This window comes from Cololabis saira, chromosome 14 (genome assembly GCF_033807715.1).
Source record: "Cololabis saira isolate AMF1-May2022 chromosome 14, fColSai1.1, whole genome shotgun sequence".
Taxonomy (NCBI): domain Eukaryota; kingdom Metazoa; phylum Chordata; class Actinopteri; order Beloniformes; family Belonidae; genus Cololabis; species Cololabis saira.
This window is the reverse complement of record NC_084600.1, coordinates 30,944,243-30,968,606: the sequence shown is the minus strand read 5'-3', so window position 1 is coordinate 30,968,606 and position 24,364 is coordinate 30,944,243. Positions and strand designations below refer to the sequence as shown.

The window sequence follows — 24,364 nt, the reverse complement described above, 5'->3', positions numbered from 1 at the left end:
ATTTGCTTAATAAATTTATTTTAAAAAAAATACTGAGGCCACTTCTGCTTTTTGTGTCACAAACCCCCAAAAAATGATTATTACCAAAAATATAATGAAACATGTAATATCATATAGATATTATATTATCTATTATATTGTAAAATATATTAATTATGACATCTGGATGTAAATGGTGGAGATGCTGCAGCAGAGGATTAGCAGCCATCTAAACTGACTTTGACATCCACAGTAAAAGACTTGGACTTTATCTTTGAGACTTGAAGAAAGGACGGCTCACAATACCTGATCAGCCCGTGAGTGTATTTTCAGAGTCAGGCGGTTTTAACGGGGTTGTGTTTTTGAAACTCCAAAATAAACACTCTCAAGCACAGAAAATATGCCTTTTGTTATTTATCGTTCCCCGTTTAAAGTAAGTACAAAAATTCAAATATCACCTCGACCCATTATTAAATCATCAACTAAAACACACATTCACATTATTTCACAAAATAATTGTTGATTTTCACATAATACAGAAAACGTCACAACAAACCAGTAATAAAGTAACATTTCTATAAATTTTCTTCACTAACAGTTGCATCTAATGACCACATTCATCTTCACAGACCGTGTGCACACCATCACCCAAAATCTGGACTTCTTGGATCCAACTACCGCGGTGATGTTTGGAAAACCCAAATTAAAGCTTCAAAATATTTAGTCCACATGACTTTGTTTACCGGAAGTGATCTCCACGTCAAAGACCACCATGTTCTGATTGATCACCTCCGGCTGCATGATCAGGAATGACCCCCTCCCCAACATCAGATCTGCTGAAATTAAAATTCAAGAGGGTGTTTCATTGGACTCAAAGTTAGTTAAAGTCTCTGAGAGCTGGACAGGTGCTCGGGACGTCTTGAATAACAGTTTCCTTAGAAATAACCAACTCTGAAATACAATCAAATACCTGCAAAAGTACTTTCTGAAGTTAAAGAGCGGTAGACGATACATACAAGACCACATCAAATCTGATCTTCTACAAGGGCTTTGAGCATCCTTTGACAGGCAGTGTGATGAAACCGGTCATCTTCAGGTGGAGGTCAGAGTCAGTAAATAGGTGGTTGTAACCTCCCACTTCCTGTTTTCTTTGAATTATTTGGCCATCACATAGGGATTTGAGGGAATGACGGGGGATGTGGACGGAGGGGTGACGGTGTACTGGGGGGAAGCGGTGTAGCTTGGCGGGCTGTCGAGTTCAGGAGATCCAGTGCAGTTACTGGAGGAGTCGTCTATGGAGGGCTCCTGCAGAGCACAGAGACGTCAACCGGCTCAGCTTCTCATCAGCATTTTGAACGATGACAGACACGTGACACGACCAACAACCTCAGCACTTTATTTACCCTCAAAATTACAGGATTTATCTCACAATGACTGAGTCTTGGTAGATGCTGTACTCAAGTTGAGGGGGGATCATCCCCCCTTTCCATCCTTTATGTCATTTCATCAATGAATGTGGTTTTACTGCTATTTCAACATTTATCACCAGAAAAATATCACCAGAAAAATAACTTATTTGACAATTTTCACCTGTTTCAAGTAAACTTTCACTTGAAATAAGTAGAAAAATCTGCCAGTGGGACAAGATTTATCTTCTCATTACAAGCAAAAAAATCTTTTTCTACTTATTTTAAGTGAAAATCTACTTGAAACAGGTGAAATTGTTGTTTTTTCCAGTGATGAGTCTTGTTTTAAGTGTAATGAGATTTTTTTAACTAAAATTAGACATTTTAACTAGAAATAAAACAAATATTCTTGTTAAGATTTTGAGTTTTTGCAGTGATCTATTTTACTTATCCTGTGAAGGACAGTCATATTGATAAATTCAGAAAACAGTTTTTTATTTTTGTGTTTTGATGTATTTGATGTAAGCCCAGTGGATATTTAAAGCTTACAGAAGGCTGCATTTAACTGCTGCTATGTCATTCCTGCAGTATTTCTGCACGTGTTTTGGTCACTGCTATTATTTGTAATATATTATATTATTTGTAATCAGCACAAATTATCTGTCCCCATATGATAAAATCCACCATCCCCCCTGATTTTTTTTATAACTCGAGTACTGGGTAGATGTATCACCTCCACATGAACACAACTGTTATCAGAACCATCAGAATAAGGAGACGTTCCTTGTTACACATGTGCAGATGCATCGGGCCCCCAAACTACAAGCACTCAGGGACCATTTCACCAGCTACAGCAGGGGTACCTAAGAAAATCACCGAGCTTCTTAAACCGAATGACCATGCTCATTTTAATGTAGTTTTACAAAGCACGATTACTTGTCCCTTAAAACCCAGAAACAGATGTGAAAGAAGGATAAAAGAAGAAGAAAACCCCAGAATTATCATTCCTGCGCTTGTTTTTTACAGTCTGGCCGACAATCTCAACCTGATTAATCCGGATACCGGCGCCTTATTCATTGGCATATTTTTATTTACAAAGCTATCCTGGGCCTGCTCCCCCACTATTTATGTAACTATTTCTCCAAATCCCAGAGCAACTACCACCTACGTTCCAACGAGTTTTATTTACTAAATGTGCCTAAAGTTAACTCAGAACTTGGTAAGCACTGCTTTAAGTACGCTGCACCTGTTGCCTGGAATGCACTGCAAACAACTCTAAAGCTAAAGGAGCTCATCAATCTTGGAGCTCTGAAAACTTGTGTTAGAGAAATTGGAGCAGCTTCAAATCTTACTTGTTTCTGTTTTTAACGTGAATCCAGAGCCTTAGCCCTGTTGCTTCCTCCTTGAAATGTATTTTATCTGTGTGTTGTGATTTCTATGCTTTGTAATTGTTGTTTTTGTTGTGTGGCTTGTGTGTCTGCAATTGTAATTTCTTTTATACTGCTGTGTCTTGGCCAGGCTTCCCTTGAAAAAGAGGTCATTGTGTCTCAACGGGACCGACCTGGTTAAATAAAGGCAAAATAAATTAAAAAAATAAACGACTTTGTTTTTCACAAGGAAGGCAGCAAACAGTTCCTCTACTGACCCCTAGTTGTTAAAATGTCCAACTTTACTTTTTTTTCAGTAAAATTAGAGATGTGGTCTTTTGATTGATGGCCATCTCTGCTAGTCATAGTTTCAGCTCTACTAGTCATGGTTTCACCTCTGCTGGTTCTGGTTTCATCCGTCCCAGTCCTCGTTTTAGATGTAGTATCAACATTTGAAATAAGGATCTTTGGACAGATTTCAAAGATCCTTATCTTATTGCCTACTGTGATTGGCTCGGTACTTTCTCTACCAGCAGAAATGACTGAATTCAAATGATACCAGACAGAGTTTGTTTGTGAGGGTCTGTTTTTTATGCTCAATGACATTTTTACCTCTGACCCTCTGATCGTGATGCTTTACTTCAGCAAAAACTTTGGCAGACTTTGAATAAAAGAAGTACTTGTGAGTAACAACTTACATTAAATTCAGAGGTAAAAGTGGTACCTTTTGTTGTAGGATGTAAAGTGAAGTTACTGTGTTTATACCGTTGTGCTCCATCGTTTTTGGGGGATCATCTGTGATAAAACAGAACAAAATGAACCAATGGACTGTTATTTGGCCTTCTCCTGTTAGCTTTTAGTTACTTTAAAAGGATAATAAAAGGATATACTTTACCAGGTTTGTGATGAGAGCGATCAACGGTCCTGGAGTGAGACTTTGTGGGATGCTTCTTTCGTCTAAGATTACAAAACAAGTGCTTTATAAGTCTTTTGTGCAAGTAGGGGCTGATTTAAAGTGTATATAGTAAGCTTTACTTCTTCGAAGGGGTCCAGCAGGCGCAGACCGTCACCAAGGTGATGAGGAGGAAGATTCCTCCGGTGGAAAGCATGATGTAGAGGGAACTTCTTCCTGACGCAACATGCAGGAAACGAATGTATTAAAACACAAAAGCTACATTTAATAATCTGCACGCTGCAGCGTCTGGGTTTTAATACTTGCTTTTATTTGAATACTAAGCATTAACACCTCTGGAACTGTGTTACTTTTATGTTTTATACACTCTTCAGTCTTCCTTTGTCTTCCTTTGTATTTGAGAAAAACCTTTTTCTAAAAATAAAAACTGTGTTTACATCTCTGAATTTAAACTCCATCTGTCATGCGTGATAATAGGGCTGGGCGATATGGACCAAAAGTCATAACTCGATATTTTCTAGCTGAATGGCGATACTCGATATATATCGATATTTTTTCTGTGCCATAATTGGGGTTTCCCCCAAAGCATTATAGCATAGCATCTCTGTTAGCTTCATTTTTTTCTGAGGCAAACCCTTAAAAAAACAGTCAGTTTTAATACAATACCTCGTGCCAAATGTCACACAGGTTCATTTATTAACAGAGCTGCACAATATCAAAATGTATAAAACAAATGAAATAAAAATAAACTGCCTGCATATATAGAATAAAAATGCTTCTTGAATAAAATTAAACAAATATCGCTTTCCTGCATAACAATTACACTAAAATACACTGTGCAATTAATACAATGTAGACAGTAACAGGCAGACTTTTCCACTGAGGTTGACAGTTGTGCAAATAACAAAACATTTGTGCAAATCTCAAATAAAACATTCAAGTCAATTTGTCACAAAATAAGCTATATCAAAATCAAAAAATTTTTTTTTTTTTTTTTAAATCGATATAAACGATATTGTCTGTCACCATATCGCGTTTGAAAATATATATCGATATATATTAAAATCTCGATATATCGCCCAGCCCTACGTGATAAGATAATTTTTGAGTGCTTTTTGCGCCGTAACCAACAGCTGCTACTCACGATACACAACAAGTCGAGTGGGCAGGCTCGTCATGTTGCTCACGAGATTCTCCACCATGCAGCCGTAGATATCGTCGTCTGCCTGCAACACTCGCGTGATTGTCAGCAGCTTCTGATCGGGTGACAGCAGGAACCGCGTCTCGTTGGTCAGGGGCTTTCCACCCTTGAACCACCGGTACGTGGCCCTGGTTCCGTTGTCATGGGAACAGTTGAGGATGACGTTTTCACTGAGCTCCAGCACCGAATAGGCTTCCATGTGGATATACGGCCTGGATATTGGCTCTGAGGATCAGAATCATTGGACAAAAATTACAGGATCATGGATGGATGGATGGATGGATGGATGGATGGATGGATGGATGGATGGATGGATGGATGGATGGATGGATGGATGGATGGATGGATGGATGGATGGATGGATGGATGCCTTCGAGATTCAAAATCTATGAAACTACAAATCTAATAAACTATGATGCTAAAACAATCAGCTGACATGGGCAAAATTAAGTTCCCCATTTCCGCATCTTTAGGATTCGAAGTTGCAGCCAGTCACCAGCCTTTGATGAGCTGATCTCCAGAAATTACATTCAAAAGAACAATTATTACATTCAAAAGAACAATTAAAGCCTGTATGTTAAGGAAATATAACGAAAAATGTTGAGTTTGATTGACATACCCGTAGGCGGTGGTCATTTTATTTAATGTTATTTTAATTTTATTTTAGTTGTTTTTATTCACTTAGTTGTTTTTTTTTTAAATTTTTTCTATTTTTTATTATTATTAATTTATGTTATTTGTGAAAGGGGCAGATCAGATAAGATTCTTCTTCTTTCTGCTCCCTTTTCATTCATAAGTTAGGAACATTTGTATTTGTGTTTGTATTAAATTGTTTTGTTTTTTGAATGAAATAAAGAATAAAATGAAATGAAAATGAAAGTGTGCAGGTCTCCATGCAAGCAGATGTTTTAGAGGTGTTTAACACAATGCTAACACGGAACGACAGAAGGCCCCAAAAAGAAAGGCTGTAGATTTGATTATTAATTCAATTGAAACCCTATTGTATTCATTCCTGAAGCGAAATTAAATTAACTCCACCTTTAGCAGCATCTTGAAGCAGTGGTCCACTTTTTGACTTTCAGTCTCTCACATGGTTTCGGAGAGCTTGTGATCCATTTCTCTCGGCATATTGAAGGTTCTGGACGGTAACTTATCTACAGCATTCGTTTGGTATAGGAGCCAAATATGTTGTTGTTCACTCTGTGTGTGTGTGGGTGGCGCTGTGTTGTTACCTGAGCCACAGGTATAAAGGTGGTCACGTCACGTTTGTTTGACAGATGTTTGGCCCGGAAGGGCAAAAGGTTTTTGACCGCTGTGGCGCTAAACTTACAAACGTTATGCTTTGTCTGATCAACCTTAATGAAGTCGCAATAAATTCAGTTCTAATTGCATCAGAAGGAAAGCGTCCTGGCTCCTCCGTCACTGCCGGGGAACATGGGCAGCAGCAGCCAAAAGCGCGTCGACCAGGTTACTCTAGGTCAAAAAGCATTAGGCTTGGCTCGTTCATTTGGCGTCTGGACTTTAGCTAGACCCTCTGAAACCTTGTTCTTGAATGTTTTGCACTTGTGAATGATCTTCAACATTGTCCAACATTGAACTTCAAATTGTTTCAGACTGATATGCAAGTTCTTTTCAAAGACCATTACTTATATCTTTCCATCTTGGCATTATGTGCACACACCTGAAGACTCCGGACCAGCAAACTGCAAAAACATCTGGATTTATCATCAGCAGTTTATTAGCGAGAACTGGCTCCAACTGATTTTTTAAAATCCTACAAAGCAGTAAGGGGTACTTAGTATTGCCCACATATACTTCCCTTTATTTTTGTTAAATAAATAAAGAGGTAGTGAAAATGTTAAATATTGTTGTCTGGGGTTGTGTTTGTTTAATACTAGCCCGCTACGATCTGATGATGAATATACTGTAGTTGCTCCACCAGCCAAGAAAGAAAACCACACAAACATTTATCTTAAAATCTAACAGATCATCACTAAGACCTTTCAGAGTTTTTTGTTTTTCTCGTATATGGATTATAAACATGCGTAGTCTCCCAGATGAGGTCAGTTTCTGCAACATGCCCGCAAAGGCAAATGATTAATGATTGAAGTGTGGTGAAGTCATAGGATTCCCAGCATAGTTTCTCCCACGTACCATCAGAGCAGCGGCCTCGTCAGCTAAATACCTTGGTGGAAGTGGAAGCGTGCCCACTTCAGAAACGTTGATTAATGTCGTAGAGCAATAGTTCTGCATTGCATTGTGTGTGTGTGTGGGGGGTGGGTTTGTTGTCATGCTCCGTGTAGAATGAGGAGTAAACTGTGATTTAGGTTTTGGTGAAGGAAGGTTTGTGAATCCTAACGTCACATGACCTAGTTTCAGCCGAGCATTGACTGGCGGGTACATGTCTTCGTCTCTACAATATTCTGGTGTACAGAGGAGTTCATGGTTGCCTTAGAGAGTGAGAGATACTCAGGCCTTGTGGCTACAAAGAAACCCCAAGCAACCCCAGACCACCATCCCTCCACCACCATGCTTCACAGTGGTGAGGTGTTTCTACTGGTTCTCTCGAAACATGGTTGTAAACATGAACAACAACACTTTGGTCTCATCTGCCCAGAGGATATGGTTCCAGGAGTCCTCCTTATAAACAGAAGAGCTCTTCTCCAGGAAACCCGTCCAAGGAGCACTGCTTATGTCTTTTCTTCTTGGTATTGTGTCAAGAAACACCTGATTGGTCCAAAGAAACAGCTAAAACATCTGCTTTTATAGACGTCTGCCCACCTGCTGCTGATCAGTTCATCAAACACTGATGATTAGCAGCACCTGACTGTTTCTTACCCGCTTAAATTTTGTGGCAGCTGTAAATGGGGAACTTATTATTGCCCTTTTTATTTTTAGCTTGATTCACATTGGTATTTTTTTAACAATAGTCTAACAATAGTCTATAATTTCATTACACTCAGTATGTGATCATCCATCCATCCATCCATCCAGTACTCGAGTTGAGGGGGGATGGCATCCCCCCTGAAATAAAATCGGTCAAAATCATCTCCCCTGTAAAACTGCCATCCTGCCTTTCCATCCCTTGTGCCATTTAATCAATGAATGTGGTTTTACTGCTATTTCAACATTTAGAGTCATCACCAGAAAAATAACACCAGAAAAATAACTTATTTGACAATTTTCCCCCGTTTCAAGTACATTTTCACTTGAAATAAGTAGGAAAATCTGCCAGTGGGAAAAGATTTATCTTCTTATTATAAGCTAAAAAATCTTGTTCCACTGGCAGATTTTTCTACTTATTTTAAGTGAAAATCTACTTGAAACAGGTGAAAATGTTTTTTTCCAGTGATGAGTCTTGTTTTAAGTGTAATGAGATTTTTTTTACTAAAATGAGACATTTTAACTAGAAATAAGACAAATATTCTTGTTAAGATTTTGCGTTTTTGCAGTGATCCATTTTACTTATCCTGTGAAGAACAGAGGCATATTGATAAGTTCAGAAAACAGTTTTTTATTGTTGTGTTTTGATGTATTTGATGTAAGCCCAGTGGATATTTAAAGCTTACAGAAGGCTGCATTTAATTGCTGCTATGTCATTCCTGCAGTATTTCTGCAGGTGTTTTGGTCACTGCTATTATTTGTAATAAATTATATTATTTGTAATCAGCACAAATGATCTGTCCCAATATGATAAAATCCACCATCCCCCCTGATTTTTTTTTACAACTCGAGTACTGCATCCATCCATCCATCCATCCAAACTACCTCAGCTCACACCTGTTGATGTTGAAGGGGCATGAAGAACTGAATATACAAGAGTAAACCTCACAATCTTAGTACATTAGTAATCAAACTTCATTCAGCCTTTGGTCCATGGCATTTTTCCTGGAAAAAACACTAAAATCAGTGACATGAACTTTAGCTCCTACCGTCCACACTGAGGGTGATGCTGCCTTCTCCTGCAAACGTGTCATCAGTGATGGAAATCTCCACATCATATATCCCCTCATCGGAGAGTCTGAGGTTGTGGAGGAGCAGAGTCCCGTTCTCAAAGACGAGGATGCGATCTTGGTACTCGGACCTCAGGGTCCCAACGATGTCCGTTCCAATCGACTGGACGACAGTGGCCGACTTCTCCCCCTGCAGCTCCCACTTGATGACCGGAGGGTCGAGGCTGAAGCTGCTGTAGCGCACCGACAGCAGGGCCTCGCCTCCGACCGATCCTCTGATGAGACTGTTGGAAATGGTCATGTTCACCGCCACAACTTCATCTGCACACAGACACGAGCAGAGGTTGGATTTAAGCCTCCATTTGGAGGACAGTCATGACTAAAGTCATCAGATCGTTAGGAATCATCAGTTGCTGCTAATGATCAACCTTTGAAGCGGTCATCACAGTGGCGTCAATTCAGTGGAAGCTAAGGTATGGCAAGGTTACGAGTCACAGAACTTAACTAGAGTATCAATCAACACGTCCAGCAAATACTCATCACAGAACTCTGCTATGTAGCTTATCTGTGTGGTCAAGAAAATTTTTCAAATGCAGTCTCGCTCACTGCAAAAACTCAAAATCTTACCAGGAATATTTGTCTTATTTCTAGTTAAAATGTCTAATTTTTAGTCAAAAAATCTCATTACACTTAAAACAAGAATCATTACCAGAAAAATAATTTGTTATTTGACCATTTTCACCTGTTTCAAGTAAATTTTCACTTGAAATAAGTAGAAAAATCTGCCAGTGGGACAAGATTTATCTTCTCATTACAAGCAAAACAATCTTGTTCCACTGGCAGATTTTTCTACTTATTTGAAGTGAAAGTCTACTTGAAACAGGTGAAAATGTTTGTTTCTTGTTTGAGTCTTGTCTTAAATGTAATGAGATTTTTTTTTTACTAAAAATTAGACATTTTAACTAGAAATAAGACAAATATTCTTGTTAAGATTTTGAGTTTTTGCAGTGTATAATAACTACTGAAATCAATCATGTTGTGCTGATTTGCATTTGTAGTTATTCTATATGTATTAAGTAATAGAATAATCAATACAAAAAGACAGAGTAATTCCATAAATGTATTTAAAAAACAAACATGCTAAGGAGGGACTGATTGTTGCAGGTGAATCAAACGAATAACTAGCTCTTCCTCTGTTCAGGTGGAGCATGCCGGGATGGGAAAACACCCACTGCCTGAACAAAAATGGCATTTCATCTACTGACCAGTAGGGGGTGATTTATTTTTCGTACCCCATCAAGTTAAATGATATAAAACAATAATATATAGTAATTAGGGGTGTGGACTTGTGATTGGCAGCCAGTACAGACAATGGTTGTCATCACTCCCATGAATTAGGTTTGATCAAACATTTTTTGTTTCCCTGTACCGACCTTTTCACATCGCAGAAGCTCAAGCTACAGGTTGCGCGGTTGTATTGTCACACAGCAACACTTGATTTATCAAAACATAGCACTGGTGGATAAATACTTAAGACAAATAGTGAATAAAGTGACAACACTGACTACGTTTACATGCAGTCAAAATTCAGGTTATTGCTAATATTCCGGTTACTGAAACATTCAGAATATTCCGTTTACATGCGTGAGCAAACAGGGTTATCCCTGTTTACATGGTAATTAATCATTCGGGATATCTGGATCAAACCAGGGACGCGCGGAGAACGTGATGACGCAATTAGAGTCATTTCCGCTTCTTCTTCCTGTATCCAAATTCAAAACAAATGCTGCTTCGCGCAATTTTTCGCTCACCTTCTTGTAAATCTCGCTATCCCCGTACTTTCTACCGTCTACAAATGCCAAAATGTTCATATCCTTCATTACATTTATGAAGTGATTAGTCTCCTCCTCACTCCAAAAGTGTGGCGTGGTCTTGCGTTTCGCCGTGTTTAGAAGAACTTCCTGGACTCAAAAGACCAAGATTCCTTGCGAACAGAACATGCACAGAAAACAAATTCATGTTCCGTTTGATCGGGATATCCCGTTAGGCGTTTACATGACCGAATATTCGGGTTTTAAAAGGAGTAACCCTGGGGCCTATTTGGGTTTTTAAAAACCGGAATATGAGCAAATTCGGGTTATTCAAAGGGGTTATTGGTGTTCACATGGCCGTGCAAATTCGGGTTATTGCCAATATTCGGGTTTTAAAAGGGTTATTGACTGCATGTAAACGCAGTCACTGTTCTGCGAGATGAAGCTGATGCAAGTCGTGCAGTCACAGATGTAACAGGCTCTTACAAGTTGTGCAGTGAACAGGAAACTTCAGATCCTCCAAGTCTCACCAAGAATGTCCATGACAGCACCTCCAGAAGAAGTGTGAAGAAGGACGGTTCGTTTGGACAAGAAGACGGCTTCTGTCCAAATATAACATGGAAGCACGGCCGAAGTTCACAAAACTGCATCTGAACAAACCAGCAGGCTTCTGGACCAACGTCCTCTGGACAGATGAGACCAACGTGGACATGTTTGGTCTCCTCAGACCTCAGACCCACTGTCACGCACGGTGGTGGAGGGGTGATGGTCTGGACATGGACACCTGTCAGTCAGCCAGGGGACCATGAACTCGTCCGTAGACCAGAGTCTTCGGAGACAAATGTGAGGACATCTGTCCGGTGTTCTGAGATTTCTTCCTACCCATAATTTTTTCCTACTCGAGTCGACTGCGCATGCGTATAGCAGCAACTTCAGGCTTCAGAAGGCCATAATATCCTGCTACCTGATCGCCGCGGAAGAGAAAAGGTTAGTTTCTTGTATTTTAATACTTTGTATGGACAGTACTTAATGCATATACGTTTGAGGGACAAATCAAATGCATTTCTTTATGCCTGTGTGTGAGTGAATGTGCTTTTCCAGCTGTATTAAACAGCTGGAAAAGTTATTCAGTTTTGTGCCAAAAGCAGTGATGGAAATCAACAGGTAGAGAAGGAAATGGACAGACCAGCAGAGGTTAACTACAGCATCCAGCAAGAAGGTTTGATTGATTTTATTTATTATAATTTGTCGCTACAGTAGGAAAAACTTTAGGTAGGAAGAAATCGCAGAACACCGGCAGCTGAAAAACAGTTTTTTCTGTAAATACGCCTCCAGCTGTTGTCGTTGTTTGCGGTGGAATCAGATATTCATGTAATTTGCATAAAATCTAAGTTATTTACCAAAACAACTGTATGAACAACGGGAACCGTGATGCAGACACCACACCACAGCCGAATACTGTACCCAGTCTGCGGGCCGCATTACTATGGATACAGCTGTTAGCCTCTGGGACGGGCCAGCGTGACCCAACAAAGGTGGGAATTGTTTGTTCAGATTTCCCTCTTGGCAGTTAATGAAAAGAGCTCTGGGAGCTTTCCAGATGTGCTGCTGAGGCCGCAGAAACAGAGCAGCCCAGTGACTCTGCTGCGAACCACAACAATAGCGGGCCAGTGACGACACGCAGCTGGAAACATCAGAAAACACTGGTTCTGGTACAGGCTGTAGGCACAATTATGGGCACAAGACTGTAAAAACACCCACGGTCTAATACGATCCAACACCCCGACAACAAACGCTCCCTTTGTCGCGGATTCAGTCTCTTCTACCAGTTTTAGTGACACTGAACATATAACAGCGCACACAACATGTTACACCCTTATCACTCTTCTTTTATTATTTAAATAAAGAAAGCATGCAAATTACATTTGAAAATATTTAAAACTAAATAAAACTTGACCCCTTCATGATCCACTGGAGAAAAAAAAATGCTTAAATTGCTTAATTGCTGTTAAAATCTGCGTTTATACTTATTCTTATACAAACCCAAGAAAACAGGAAAATAGAGATATTTACAGCATAGTAAAAGGGTCAATCTCTGCAACAAAATGAGTTTAACAAAATAGCACTTACCCGGATTTAAGAAAATAAGACATAGAGGCAATAAAAAGCGGTAAAGCTTCCCAGGTCTTGCAGAAAGCTTCGTCTCCGCCTGCATCTTGCGTCTCAAGCTCTGTTTTGGTCCCAGACAGTCAGCATGATTCTGACTCTGAGCTGCACGGACGACACAGTCATTCATTCAGGACCGAGTACAAGCAGTTCTCAGTCGGACAGAAGCGTGTGTTTGTGCGCGTGCGTGTGTGTGTGTGTGTGTGTGTGTGTGTGTGTGTGTGTGTGTGTGTGTGTGTGTGTGTGTGTGTGTGTGTGTATCTGGATATCCGTTTTGTGAATTTACAATCATGATACCCCCTACTTTATACAATGATGTTATAACCTAAATCAAGCCATTGGCAACATTCTAGTTAAGGTTTAAACTGGAGGTTCAGAGAAAGGTTCTGACAACACATGCACGAGAAGACAATCCATTATTAAATGAGGTGGTTCAACTCTGCGACGCTAGGTGGCGCCACACACACTTTCACGTTGACGTTCTGCTGGTACAATTAGTAAACATGTACGCTAATGATGTCACTTGTAAATTCCAGAAAGAGGAGTCCCGGGGCAGTCACTAGCCCGACTAACCGTGGATTGTGTATATATGCCGGAATAACATGAATTCGGACCGCATTATCTGGGACTAATAACTCGATATCAAGAACTTCAGTTTGGCCCGGGTAAGGCGAATACATGGTTTAAAAAAAAATTAATATCAGTCGGATTAAGGCAACAATTCGACTTTTGTAAAGTTTGCTAAACATCGTTTTAAATTGTGATGAAGCTGCTTGAACCCCTCGACTTGTCTGTGAATGTCAGTCACAAGTTTACAAAGCTCGGTCTTTGATCACTGTTCCCATCTGAGTTCACAGCTACAAGGAATTTTGATTGATCATTAATGGTAAGATGAAACAGCCTCGCTGCTGTGTGAGAGTATCACTCAATTACTTCCAGCTCGTTGTTCACAAATCATCTCACTTCTGCACTGACGCTCATCAGGAACAGTTGCAGTTCCTCGTCTGGCCGCCAGAGGCTGCAAAAGCAAGTTTGTCTCAATCGACCGTGCTTAAATGTCCAACTTTAGAGCAGAAATAAACAGATTTACAGCCTGGTTTAAAAACAGTTTTGGTCTCAATCGTTTTATTTCACATCTATGACTCTGAGGGCAGTGAACGTTTTTGTACCACGCCACGAGAGTTTGTCGAGCTTTACATTTATTTGTAATATGATTGATTGGTAGTTGGCTCAGCCAATGGTTAGCAGTTATCACTTCCTCACGCTTAGCGAAGCAACCATCCGTTTGTACGAACCCAGCATCGACTAAACGCGACAGTCATTTTTGATTTCTCGGTTAAGTCAACATACGATATATATCCCGCTGGAAACGTCTGACGGCAGCTCTGCAAATATTACGGCGGGGTTCAGCTGAAGGAGCTGGGAGCAAAGCTAACTTTGATTGACATGCGGTGGGCGTGTTCCCGGCTTCAAAACTGTTCTTCAGAAACCAACATACATTGTTGAAGTCACAGTGGAGTCCACGCGACCTTCAACAGTGTAGGAGATTATAACATCGTGTGAATGTGTTTGAGTGTTGGTGGTGGTCGGAGGGGCCGTTTGGCGCGATATGGCAGACGTAGCTACCACCGGGGAGAATGTGTATGAACTAATAATGATCTCTGTAAAGCTCTGGGTGCCTTGAAGGGCGCTATATAAAACCAAGCCATTATTATTATTATTATTATTTTTATTATTATTAATAATATTATTATTATTATTATTACTCTTTATTAATTGTTATTACTTATTTATTATTACTTTTTTACTCCCTTCCCTGTGTGTGTGTGTGTGTGTGTGTGTGTGTGTGTGTGTGTGTGTGTGTGTGTGTGTGTGTGTGTGTGTGTGTGTGTGTGTGTGTGTGTGTGTGTGTGTACTGCTGCTACGTGAGTTTCCCCATTGAGGGAGTAATAAAGGACTATTTTATCTTATCTTATTATTATTGCTTTGGTTATAATCCCTGTATAATATAAAGATAAAACAGAAGGTCATATATTTGGGGATTTTTATCTCTAAGGACAAAACAGCAATTGAAAAGATGAATATTTGGAACAATGTGGACAAGTGTAAGTAAATTCAGGTGGCTGCAAAGGGATATTTCATTCTTTGGAGTCTTATTATCAAAAATGGATAGTCTGTCCAGACTAATTTATCCGGCATTCTCCTTACCCATCTCAACAAGAATGACGAAACAATAAATCCAGTTCATTTTAAGTTCATATGGAGAAATAGATGTCAATATATAAGAAAGATTGACATGGTAAAAAACTACAATGATGTTGAATGTGATCGCTTTCAATATTATGAATGGTGTCTTGAAACTGAAATGGTTAAAATCTTTCCTTACAAATAGACATTCCATCTGGTTTATTGTTCCTAATATGATTTTCCAAAAAATGGGTGGAATAATATTAGAATAATATTATTTTGTTGAAGACAAGAATTTGGACTTTGTCCTTAATAATTTGGTGTTATTGGGAAAGTTCTTCATTCACAAATGTAGATTTTTTTAAGACCAAACCATGTTTGACCCATTGGAGAAATGAGCTAAAGCTCTTGAGTAAGTCCTTGAGTCTTGTTAAAGAAAAGAAAGCCCTTAAACGGTTTTCTTTACTTGAAAGATATGATTTAATATAAGATGGCCCTATAAGATGGTTATTTTCTATTTATTTTTTATTTCATTTTTATTTTATGTTGTACAATAATTAGATTCTCAGTGTATATTTTGTAATACTGATGTTGCTCAACCCAAGGCAAAACTTTGTAATTCTGATATGACTTTTATGTGCTTTGTTTGTTAGCTGTAGCTAAGGTAGCTGTTTATGCTCGATTCAATAACCGTTTATACGCCTAAACCGTGGCATAAAGATCCTACTCCAGCTCTACAGATAAACTTATTTGTACTTCATCAGGTAAAATGATGTAAAATACACCATTTATTTATAATTAGGGGTGTAGTTGATGCCACTCAAGCTAAAGTGGCTAACTGTGATTGACACGAGGTGGGCATCCCTGCACTCACATGAAACCTTTGTCCAGTTCTTCTTCTACAGTCTGTAATAACGCTTACGTGTCTTTTGTCTTCCTCTTTCCTGAACCAGTTTTACATAAAACATTTTTTAGAAAAAGTAAGCAGAATTTTGAAGATGACAAATAAAATGGACAACTTTGACTTTAAGATTGCATCATTACCTCCCACCAATGACAAGAACCCTGTGTTGCTTAGCAACAGAGCCCAGTCAAACAAAAACTGCTGGCTGAAGCCTGTAAACTCATTTGAAAGCGTACATACTCTACATATCAGATATATTATACCGTTAACGTCCAGTTGAGCTTTGTTTCTGTCCAGTTGTTATTTTTGTGCCTCCTGCGATGGATGATGTTACCATCTGTGACCCGTTTGAGCTTTACAACCTCCTCAACCAGCGCCGCTGCATGTCGAGGCTGGCAGAGATCAACTACCTCTGTCTCGTTGGTGAGAAAAGGCATTCAGCAGCGCTGGTCGCCACAAGTTGTTTGTCATCGTTTGATTCTCAGATGCTTTTGGTTACTGATTCAAGGTCACTTGCATGTACATCTCTTTTCTCTAGATGCCCGTGAAAGACAAGACTACTCGATAGGTCACCTCATCACAGCGAGAAGAGCAAAAATGGTACGGACATCCTGTTATCAGATCCAAACCTCAGGCCCCGTTTACACGGAGCAAAAACGGTGGTGTTTTCATGCGTTTTGGCCGTTCGTTTACACGAAAACGAAGCTCAAAGTCACCAAAAACGATCAGTTCTGAAAACTCCGGCCAAAGTGGAGATTTTCAAAAACTCAGTTTTCACGTTTGCTTGTAAACGGAGGGAAACGGAGATTTAGGCTTCAGAATGTCACATTATGCCACAGAAACGTCACCAGCATCATTTGTGTGACCTGTGTTTACAATTTGTTTGCCAACCGTCTATATTTTCTTGTATTTTACCTGTTTTATATTCTAAAGTCAACTCCACTTCTCTGTCACTCCAAACGAAAGACTCTCCTTCCGTCTTGGAAGTAAGTGCAGTCAAGGCTGATTTATGGTTCCGCGTTACACCAGCGCAGAGCATACGCCGTAGGGTACGCGGCGACGCGCACCTTACGTAGGCTACACCGTCGATTTAACGCGGACCATATTATTCAGGCTTCACACCAGCCCCCGAGTCTTGCACTCAGAAGGCACGCCGATTTTTTCCAGTGTCCAGCCGCGGTACTTGCAACAAAAAATCCCATGTGGCCCAGAAAGCTTTTTTCCCATAGACCGCAATAGTAAAAGAGAAGCCTCTAAAACTGTTCACAGGACACCTCCAGCTGTAATCACCGGCAATTACTAATCTTTGTATTCTATATTTTTAAGTCATGGACTTTATATCCGTCAAAGATGTTTTCTAACGGCCAGAAAAGTCAAAGAAAAGTCTCTTTCTGGGCGTGACGTCACGGCTGACGTCACAGCCGTGTCCGTGCATTCCACGGATGTATTATATTTATTGCGGCTTTCCTGTTCTTAAAAGAGCCGCTTGAGAGTTTTTGTTGGGTCCTGTATATTTGTCTGACGCGCTGCTGCTGACATAGAAGCACGCTGAGTCCGAGATACGTTTTATGGCGTTTAATAACAAAACTTCAGCCACAACGGCCTCCCGATTACATGCTTAATTGGATTTTGAACGTGTACACTGCAAACGTGTAATCGGGGAGATCAGTAAGATGCGGTCAACAAAAATTACGGCTACCTAACGCTCCTCTCTCCACCCCAGTGCAGGTGATTTGATTCCTTATATAAGCTACTTCCTTCATCACCGTGGCAACCAGATCAAACAAATGAAATATCAATATATGGCTCCTACAATATTAATATACATTAATTAATATATTATATGAATACATATTATATTAATACTCGCGTCATTGCCCCGGGGCATGATGGGAGGCCCCAGAGCATCATGGGAGGTGACTCAACTGCGCATGCTCTATGGGCCCCACAATGCGGAAGTAAACCCGGAAGTCAGGAAATGTTTTCGGCGTATGCGCTGGGTGAGCAAATTACATTGAAATGAATGGGCGGCCATTTTCGGTGTTCTATCCAGTAATATTATAGATCCATGCTTCACACGTATCATTTGTTGACGTTTTTTTCCAGGATTCCGATTGGCTAGCATGACTTTATCTTCTCGTTACACTGCCCCCTGTAGGTTTGGCTGCTCATAGCACCTTAACAGCGGATTTATCCGGGTTCGTGTAAACGAGGATATTTTTCAAAACGTAGAGGGAGAAATATCCGTTTTTGTAAATACCCGGCTCTGTGTAAACGTGGCCTCAGTCTCATGAATATTTAAGGCCGCTCCCCTGCCAGTTTCAGGGCGGCTGAGACAGCCGTGGTGACATCGTGGTCTGGATGAGTCCAGGACGATGATTAGATAAGCTCAGTCGATCAAGGGCTGGCTCAACGCCGCCTTCAGGAAACCCATGGGTGATGTCACCTGTCTAGTTCTTCTTATACGGTCTGTGGATGAGACTCAGGTCCAAGTCGCAGACTCGAGTCCACGTGCCTGACGCAAAAGTAACAAGATGTAAAAATCAACAAAGATTTCAGCCAAACTGCAGAAAAAAGTTGTTTCTTTTCGGAATCGCTGTTCTTAGCAGCGGTTAGTTTGGTTCCCCCGTCGTAACTCCTCGCTTCAAACCGAGTGTGCACTGACTGATGTACTGTATGCTGGAAGAAGGAAAGTCTGTTTATGAGCACTTAACCCACCATCACTTAAAAAAAAAAAAAAAACAATAGGCTCGACATTAAGATATTGAGTTAAATACGGTATACAGTAACAACTACAAAGTGACTCGAACAAAAACGTTGTTCCAGGATTGTGATGGAAGGTTCCTGCTGCCGGAGGGGGTGGAAGTGGACAGCATGCAGCACGTGGTGGTCTATGACCTCGACACAAGCTCGTTACAAGAACAAGGTATTCAGAGTCTTCAAGACCAAACGAAACTGTGGTGTCTGAATTTAATTTCATGTAGCAGACATAGTACACCTAGGGTTGCCACCCGTCCCGTAAGATACGGAATTGTCCTTTATTTGAGAAAAAAATGTTGCGTCTCGTATTGAACTAATACGGGACGCGATTTGTACCGTATTTTCATTAACTTTTACACCATATTCTAGTTGAATTATTGAAATAAATTAACCTTTACACCATATTCTAGTTGAATTATTGAAACAAATTAACCTTTACACCATATTCTAGTTGAATTATTGAAATAAATTAACTTTTACACCATATTCTAGTTGAATTATTGAAATAAATTAACTTTTACACCATATTCTAGTTGAATTATTGAAATAAATTAACCTTTACACCATATTCTGGTTGAATTATTGAAATAAATTAACTTTTACACCATATTCTAGTTGGATTATTGAAATAAATTAACTTTTACACCATATTCTTCACCTGTAGGCTATATTATACATCTTGGCTGATGTGGACATACATAGCATATGAGGCTATTTCAGTTGCTAGTATGGTTGGCTGTCTGTACAGTCATGCAAGTTCAATGCTATTAAAGCACTTTAAACTTGAAATCAAAGCATTTTTTTTTTTTATATAAAAATGTTATATAAAAATAAACACATTTTTATTCAGTTTAGAAGTTTGGGGGCTTTTTTCTTTTGGCTCCTGCGCTGCTGAAATCAGGGCGTCCCTTATTTCTATTTCTGAAAGGTGGCAACCCTAAGTACACCCGTACCCGCTCTCTCTTAAGTCCTCTGGAAGCAGCAACAGGGTACTTAGTGTTGCCCACATGATATGTTTCTGTTCTGCTTTATTTTTGTTAAATAAGATGAGCAAGATGTTGTTGTTGTTGTGCATCTGAGGCTGTATTAGACCCCTCTGATCAGAGGATTATGTTTTTACAGAAAACCATTTAATAATAACTTAATAATAACTTTAATAACCATTTAATAATAACTTAATAATAACTTCTACTGTAAATGAAAGTAAGTGTAATAATGCCACATAAAGGTGTCCATGAAGCCCCACCAGTTGTTGCCTCCACTCGTTTGCAGGCAGAGCGGTGGACTGTGCCCAGGTTCTGGCCGAGACCAGCCTCCATCCTGTCCGGATAGTGAAGGGAGGCTTCAAGAGATTCTCCGTTCTCTACCCGTTTCTAACCACTGAGAAGATCCTTTACACCATCATGGTAAAAAGAAAAGGGAAGAAGGAGAAACAGTCTGTGAATCCACAAAAGCTACGAACGTGGCTCCTTGGGATTAAAGTGTGAATTTTCTCTTCATATGCTGCCCCGGTGTGGTCAGAAAGAAAACTATTCTTTTATACATGCAGTATGTTTCCAAGCAAATCTCTAAACACATCTCATTCAGACTTTAATTGGTGTCATGACACATGACAGCGTCAAGCAGCAATTCAGGGTTCAGATTTTCAGTCTTGTTACATACGAATGAATCCATTTTTCTTTTTGCCAGATGTAAGTTGAGTTCAAATGAAAATGATTATTGATATCTTGGGATCATTGCAGGAGCTTGAAAACCTCCTGATTTATCCAGTGGAGATAATAGCAGGACAGCTGTTTATGGGCGACCAGGCGCAAAGCGAGGACGCCGGGATTCTCAAGGACCTGAAAATCAGCGCCATCGTCGACATCTCTGACGTTGCAGAGATTAACTCATCAGAGTAAGTGAAGCATTTTTATTATAAATATCAGAGGACATTCTCGGTGTCGTTCAGTTTAAATTCTAATCTTTATTCTCGAAATCCAGTACGATAGGACACCAGCGCGTCCTGAAGGTTTCTGTGACCGACTCTGTCGAGTCTGACTTGTACTCAAGTTTTCCAAAGATCTGCACTTTCATCGGTGAGTTGTGGTTGTTGTTAAATAAATCGTAATGAAACACAATCCTTTGTGGATTGTGCGATCTGATCTTGGGTTAAGGTTGCTAGGATGTCCAGTCCTGGGTAAATTACAAAGTACAACTATCTTGATGATATAACAATCATTCTTGTTTTAAATTACTGAACTCCAAACTGTTGGGAAGTGGATTTAAAAACTCGTTCCAGATTAATTTTTACCAACAGTTTCTTCTCTACGACCACTGCTGATGTCGTTCCCTCTTAGCATTGCGTTTACACACACCTGAATGTTCCAGACCAGAAAACTGCCAAAACATCTCTTCTCTGTTTTCATCCAGATTTCACCAGAGATTGTTGTGGTCAAAATAAATACATTTGATGAAGGAACCAGTTACTTTTTTTTTTTTTAATTACATGACTAAATCCATCTATTTTGAGTTTTCATGGATAAATAAGACATAAATGTAGATGCATAAACTGGTGAGTGCAGATGTCTGTGTGCCCCCGCTCAGATTCACACATCAGCGTGGGATCTCGCGTCCTGGTAGTTTCCAGTAAGGGGAGGAGTCGCTGCAGCGCCGCGACCGTCGCCTTCATCATGCACCACCTGAAATACTCGCTGGAGGCAAGTCAGCGTTTACTTTACACAAATGTTACGGCCCCTCAGTAACAGTATCTCAGAAGTGTTTTACGCAACAAAGATTTGTGGGTACGCCCAAGAAAAAAAAAAAAAAGGACTTTCAACATGTGTAAATGTCCAAAACAGATAAGTGGTTATAATAAGAAGTCTTTCCGTGGTGTTTTCTCGTCCACCAGGCTGTTTATCTGAATTACTGACATTTTAAGTCTATAACTGGATTTATCATCATGTGCAAAAGTTAGTACCCCCTATTTAACGTGCAAAAACAGTTAAAAATATATCCCATGGGTAAGACTAAGTACCCCCGTGAGGCAGAAGCTTGTAGATCCATCTTCAGCAGTAACGTCTTCAAGTTTCCTTTTCTTGGATGAAGTGTCATCAGACCAGAATATTGTTCCAGAAGTTTCCTCCTGGAAACTCCAAACAAACCGTTCGGGTTCAGTCTTCTTCTAATTGTGCTGTCGTGGACTTAAACATTTAATATACCCAGTTTGGCCCCTAGCATCTGAGATGTAGCTTTTGAGCATCTCTGGAATCACTGCTTGTATCTTTCCTGCTTGGCATTGTGTTAACAAACACCTGATTGATCCAAACTAAAAAGCTGCCAAAATGCCTGATTTCATAGATGTCTGAACACCTGCTGCTGATCAGTTAATCAAAGACTGATGATCAGCAGCACCTGACTGCTCTCTTAAATCCTGTGGAAGCAGTGAAGGGGTACTTAGCATTACCCACATTCATTTATTTCTCCCTTTTTTTGGCTTCATTTTTAAATAAATAATTGGACTGTGAACAAAAAAGATGGATGACTGAAATCCTCCCATCAAACAAAACATGTTCTCACTGTAACCACCAGGGACACTAAAATCATAAATTAGCAAATTAGTGTATCATCTGAAGTGTGTCCTGACACAGAAACACAAATATAAACTATCTAAAGAGCATAATTTTACTGTTTCTTCTTCTCCAGGAGGCCTGCAGGTACATGCTCAGATGTAAACCCACCATGAGGCCCAACACTGGATTCCTGCAGCAGCTGTGTGACTGGGAGGTCCACGCCACCGGAGTGAAAAGCACTGATTTATCCAAGTTAGGTCTCTAACCAAAGAAGCCTGGCATAATAAAAACAACAGATCACATCAGAGGCAAGGAGAGCTGTTTTTTTTTTTTAATATAGAGACATTTAGATGGATTGCTGCTTTTCAAATCATGTTTAAATGTGAACAGGTAAAGCTTGTGAACAGCATTCTTTACTGACTTGTCCTTTTGTTTTAGTTATTAGGACACTTGTTTAGCTCAAGCAGCAACCTACAGTTTTCGTTTTAATGTGGAATTGCATTTCCTCTACTGACCACTAGAAGATACCACCAAACGTCAGTTACCTGCATTGAAATATCGGACTTTTAGTTACACTCTCTGGTACAAGAACACCTATTTTGACACGCATGTATTTACTTTGATTTCAAGTCCATGACAACAGAAATATATAACATTTACATAAAAAAGGAACGTTTTGTTTTGTTCCTAAATTTATGAGACTTAATTTTCTATACTCTGTTAATCCCACAGGGTTACATGGGTCTGCTGAAGTCTATCCTAAATTATCACAGGCAGAAAACAAAAAAAGCTTTCTTTTCTGTTTCTGAATTAAAAATACACATTTTAACACTAACCAAATTTTCACTCCCACAAACTAAACCAAACTCTTCCAGAATAATGAGCGTAAGGTAATTAGTATAATAAACATTATATTGTAGTTAAATCATAACCTTCACTCTTTAACGTCATCCGAGTGTCTTAAAGTCAGGAGTTTATCCCCAAATAAAGTAAATCTAAATAAAATATTTATTCAGCAAAACAGAGCTGAAAATATGTTTTTCACTAATAAATCATTTTTTAACAAAGGCTAAGAAATCAATTCATAAAAAACTAATAAATAGAAGAATTAATATATAAGTTAGACAATATAACTTTTTTATCTTATTTAGAGAATACAATTGTATAAGAATTACTAATTCATAAGACAAAATTAATCAATTTTGAATATTTTATTTTATTTTATTGTTTAATTTTGAATTGTTTTAAATAATTTATAACACTTTAAATGTGTGTATATTATTATTTAATGTGATACCTAAAATATATCATGTTTAATATGTTTATATTATTATTACTATGTAATATTACGTCATGTCACAATTTTAGATAAAATAGCCCTCAGATAAATCTAAATGAATGAATACATTATAATGTCTATATTTCGAGTAAAGCTTTATTTATTTTGTTATCCTCGTCGTTAAAAGTAATTTATCATTACTTGGTCCATGTTTAATACTGAAGTTCGCCTTTTTACAGAGTTTACACAACAACACCTCAAACCAACAGGCCCTGAGCAACTTTTACCCTGAAATGAATCTTTCAGGATATTTATCGTCCTCCTTGAGAAAAACATCTCCCCAACCAGTAATTACGTGTCTGAAATATGTGTTTTTGGTGCATGAATGCCGGAATCGGGGCCAAAATTCGGGTTGATCTGACACAAACTGTACCGGTGAGACGGGATTTAATGAGATCCAGTCTGACCATGGATGTATTATGGTCGTGACAGACAAAACATGGGGAGCCATATGTTGGAGCGCCTTGTAACGGAGCTGGCAGTGATTGGCTGAAACTGGGCACCGAATTATTAATCTGATTTCTGATTGGACAAACTAGCTGCCAATCAACACCTACAGCGCGCGTGCGCCTTTTAACAAAGCCGACGCACGACCGTTAGCTGAGATACACCGGATGTACATGTCAAAATAAAAGCACTTCAGCTAAATTCTGATAGAAAGAATTTTTCAGTTCAATATTTGATTTGCCATTTGTACGTATACACCTTCTTCAGATAGGGCTGGAGTTCACAGCTGAAACATTCACAGGTGTGACATCTACCCCCTTTTCCTCATTTTGTTTTTTTCCCTCCTTATGTCTGCAGCTTAACCCCCTAATGCAGTTTAT

The 24,364-nt window shown here is 39.3% G+C and overlaps 2 protein-coding genes across 3 annotated transcripts; one reads left to right on the top strand and one right to left on the bottom strand.

Annotated features, from left to right (window-relative positions):
• Positions 1-368: 368 nt before the first annotated feature.
• On the bottom strand, positions 369-12,904 carry LOC133459248 (hepatic and glial cell adhesion molecule-like). 2 transcript variants are annotated; one of them, XM_061739120.1, is made up of 7 exons: positions 12,761-12,904; positions 8,799-9,140; positions 4,810-5,091; positions 3,788-3,881; positions 3,648-3,709; positions 3,477-3,547; positions 369-1,284 (listed from the first exon to the last, which is right to left on the bottom strand). In XM_061739120.1, exons 1-7 carry the CDS (start codon positions 12,843-12,845, stop codon positions 1,135-1,137), a joined length of 1,086 nt encoding a protein of 361 aa, XP_061595104.1. In that variant the 5' UTR covers positions 12,846-12,904; the 3' UTR covers positions 369-1,134. The 2 variants fall into 2 exon arrangements, with proteins under 2 accessions (XP_061595104.1, XP_061595106.1); XM_061739122.1 differs by having other exon boundaries at positions 3,518-3,547.
• A 3,293-nt stretch (positions 12,905-16,197) lies between these two features.
• On the top strand, positions 16,198-22,463 carry styxl1 (serine/threonine/tyrosine interacting-like 1). The gene is made up of 8 exons (XM_061739242.1): positions 16,198-16,310; positions 16,426-16,487; positions 18,714-18,813; positions 19,920-20,053; positions 20,390-20,544; positions 20,631-20,725; positions 21,234-21,346; positions 22,332-22,463. Exons 1-8 carry the CDS (start codon positions 16,208-16,210, stop codon positions 22,461-22,463), a joined length of 894 nt encoding a protein of 297 aa, XP_061595226.1. The 5' UTR covers positions 16,198-16,207.
• The last annotated feature ends 1,901 nt before the right edge of the window (positions 22,464-24,364 follow it).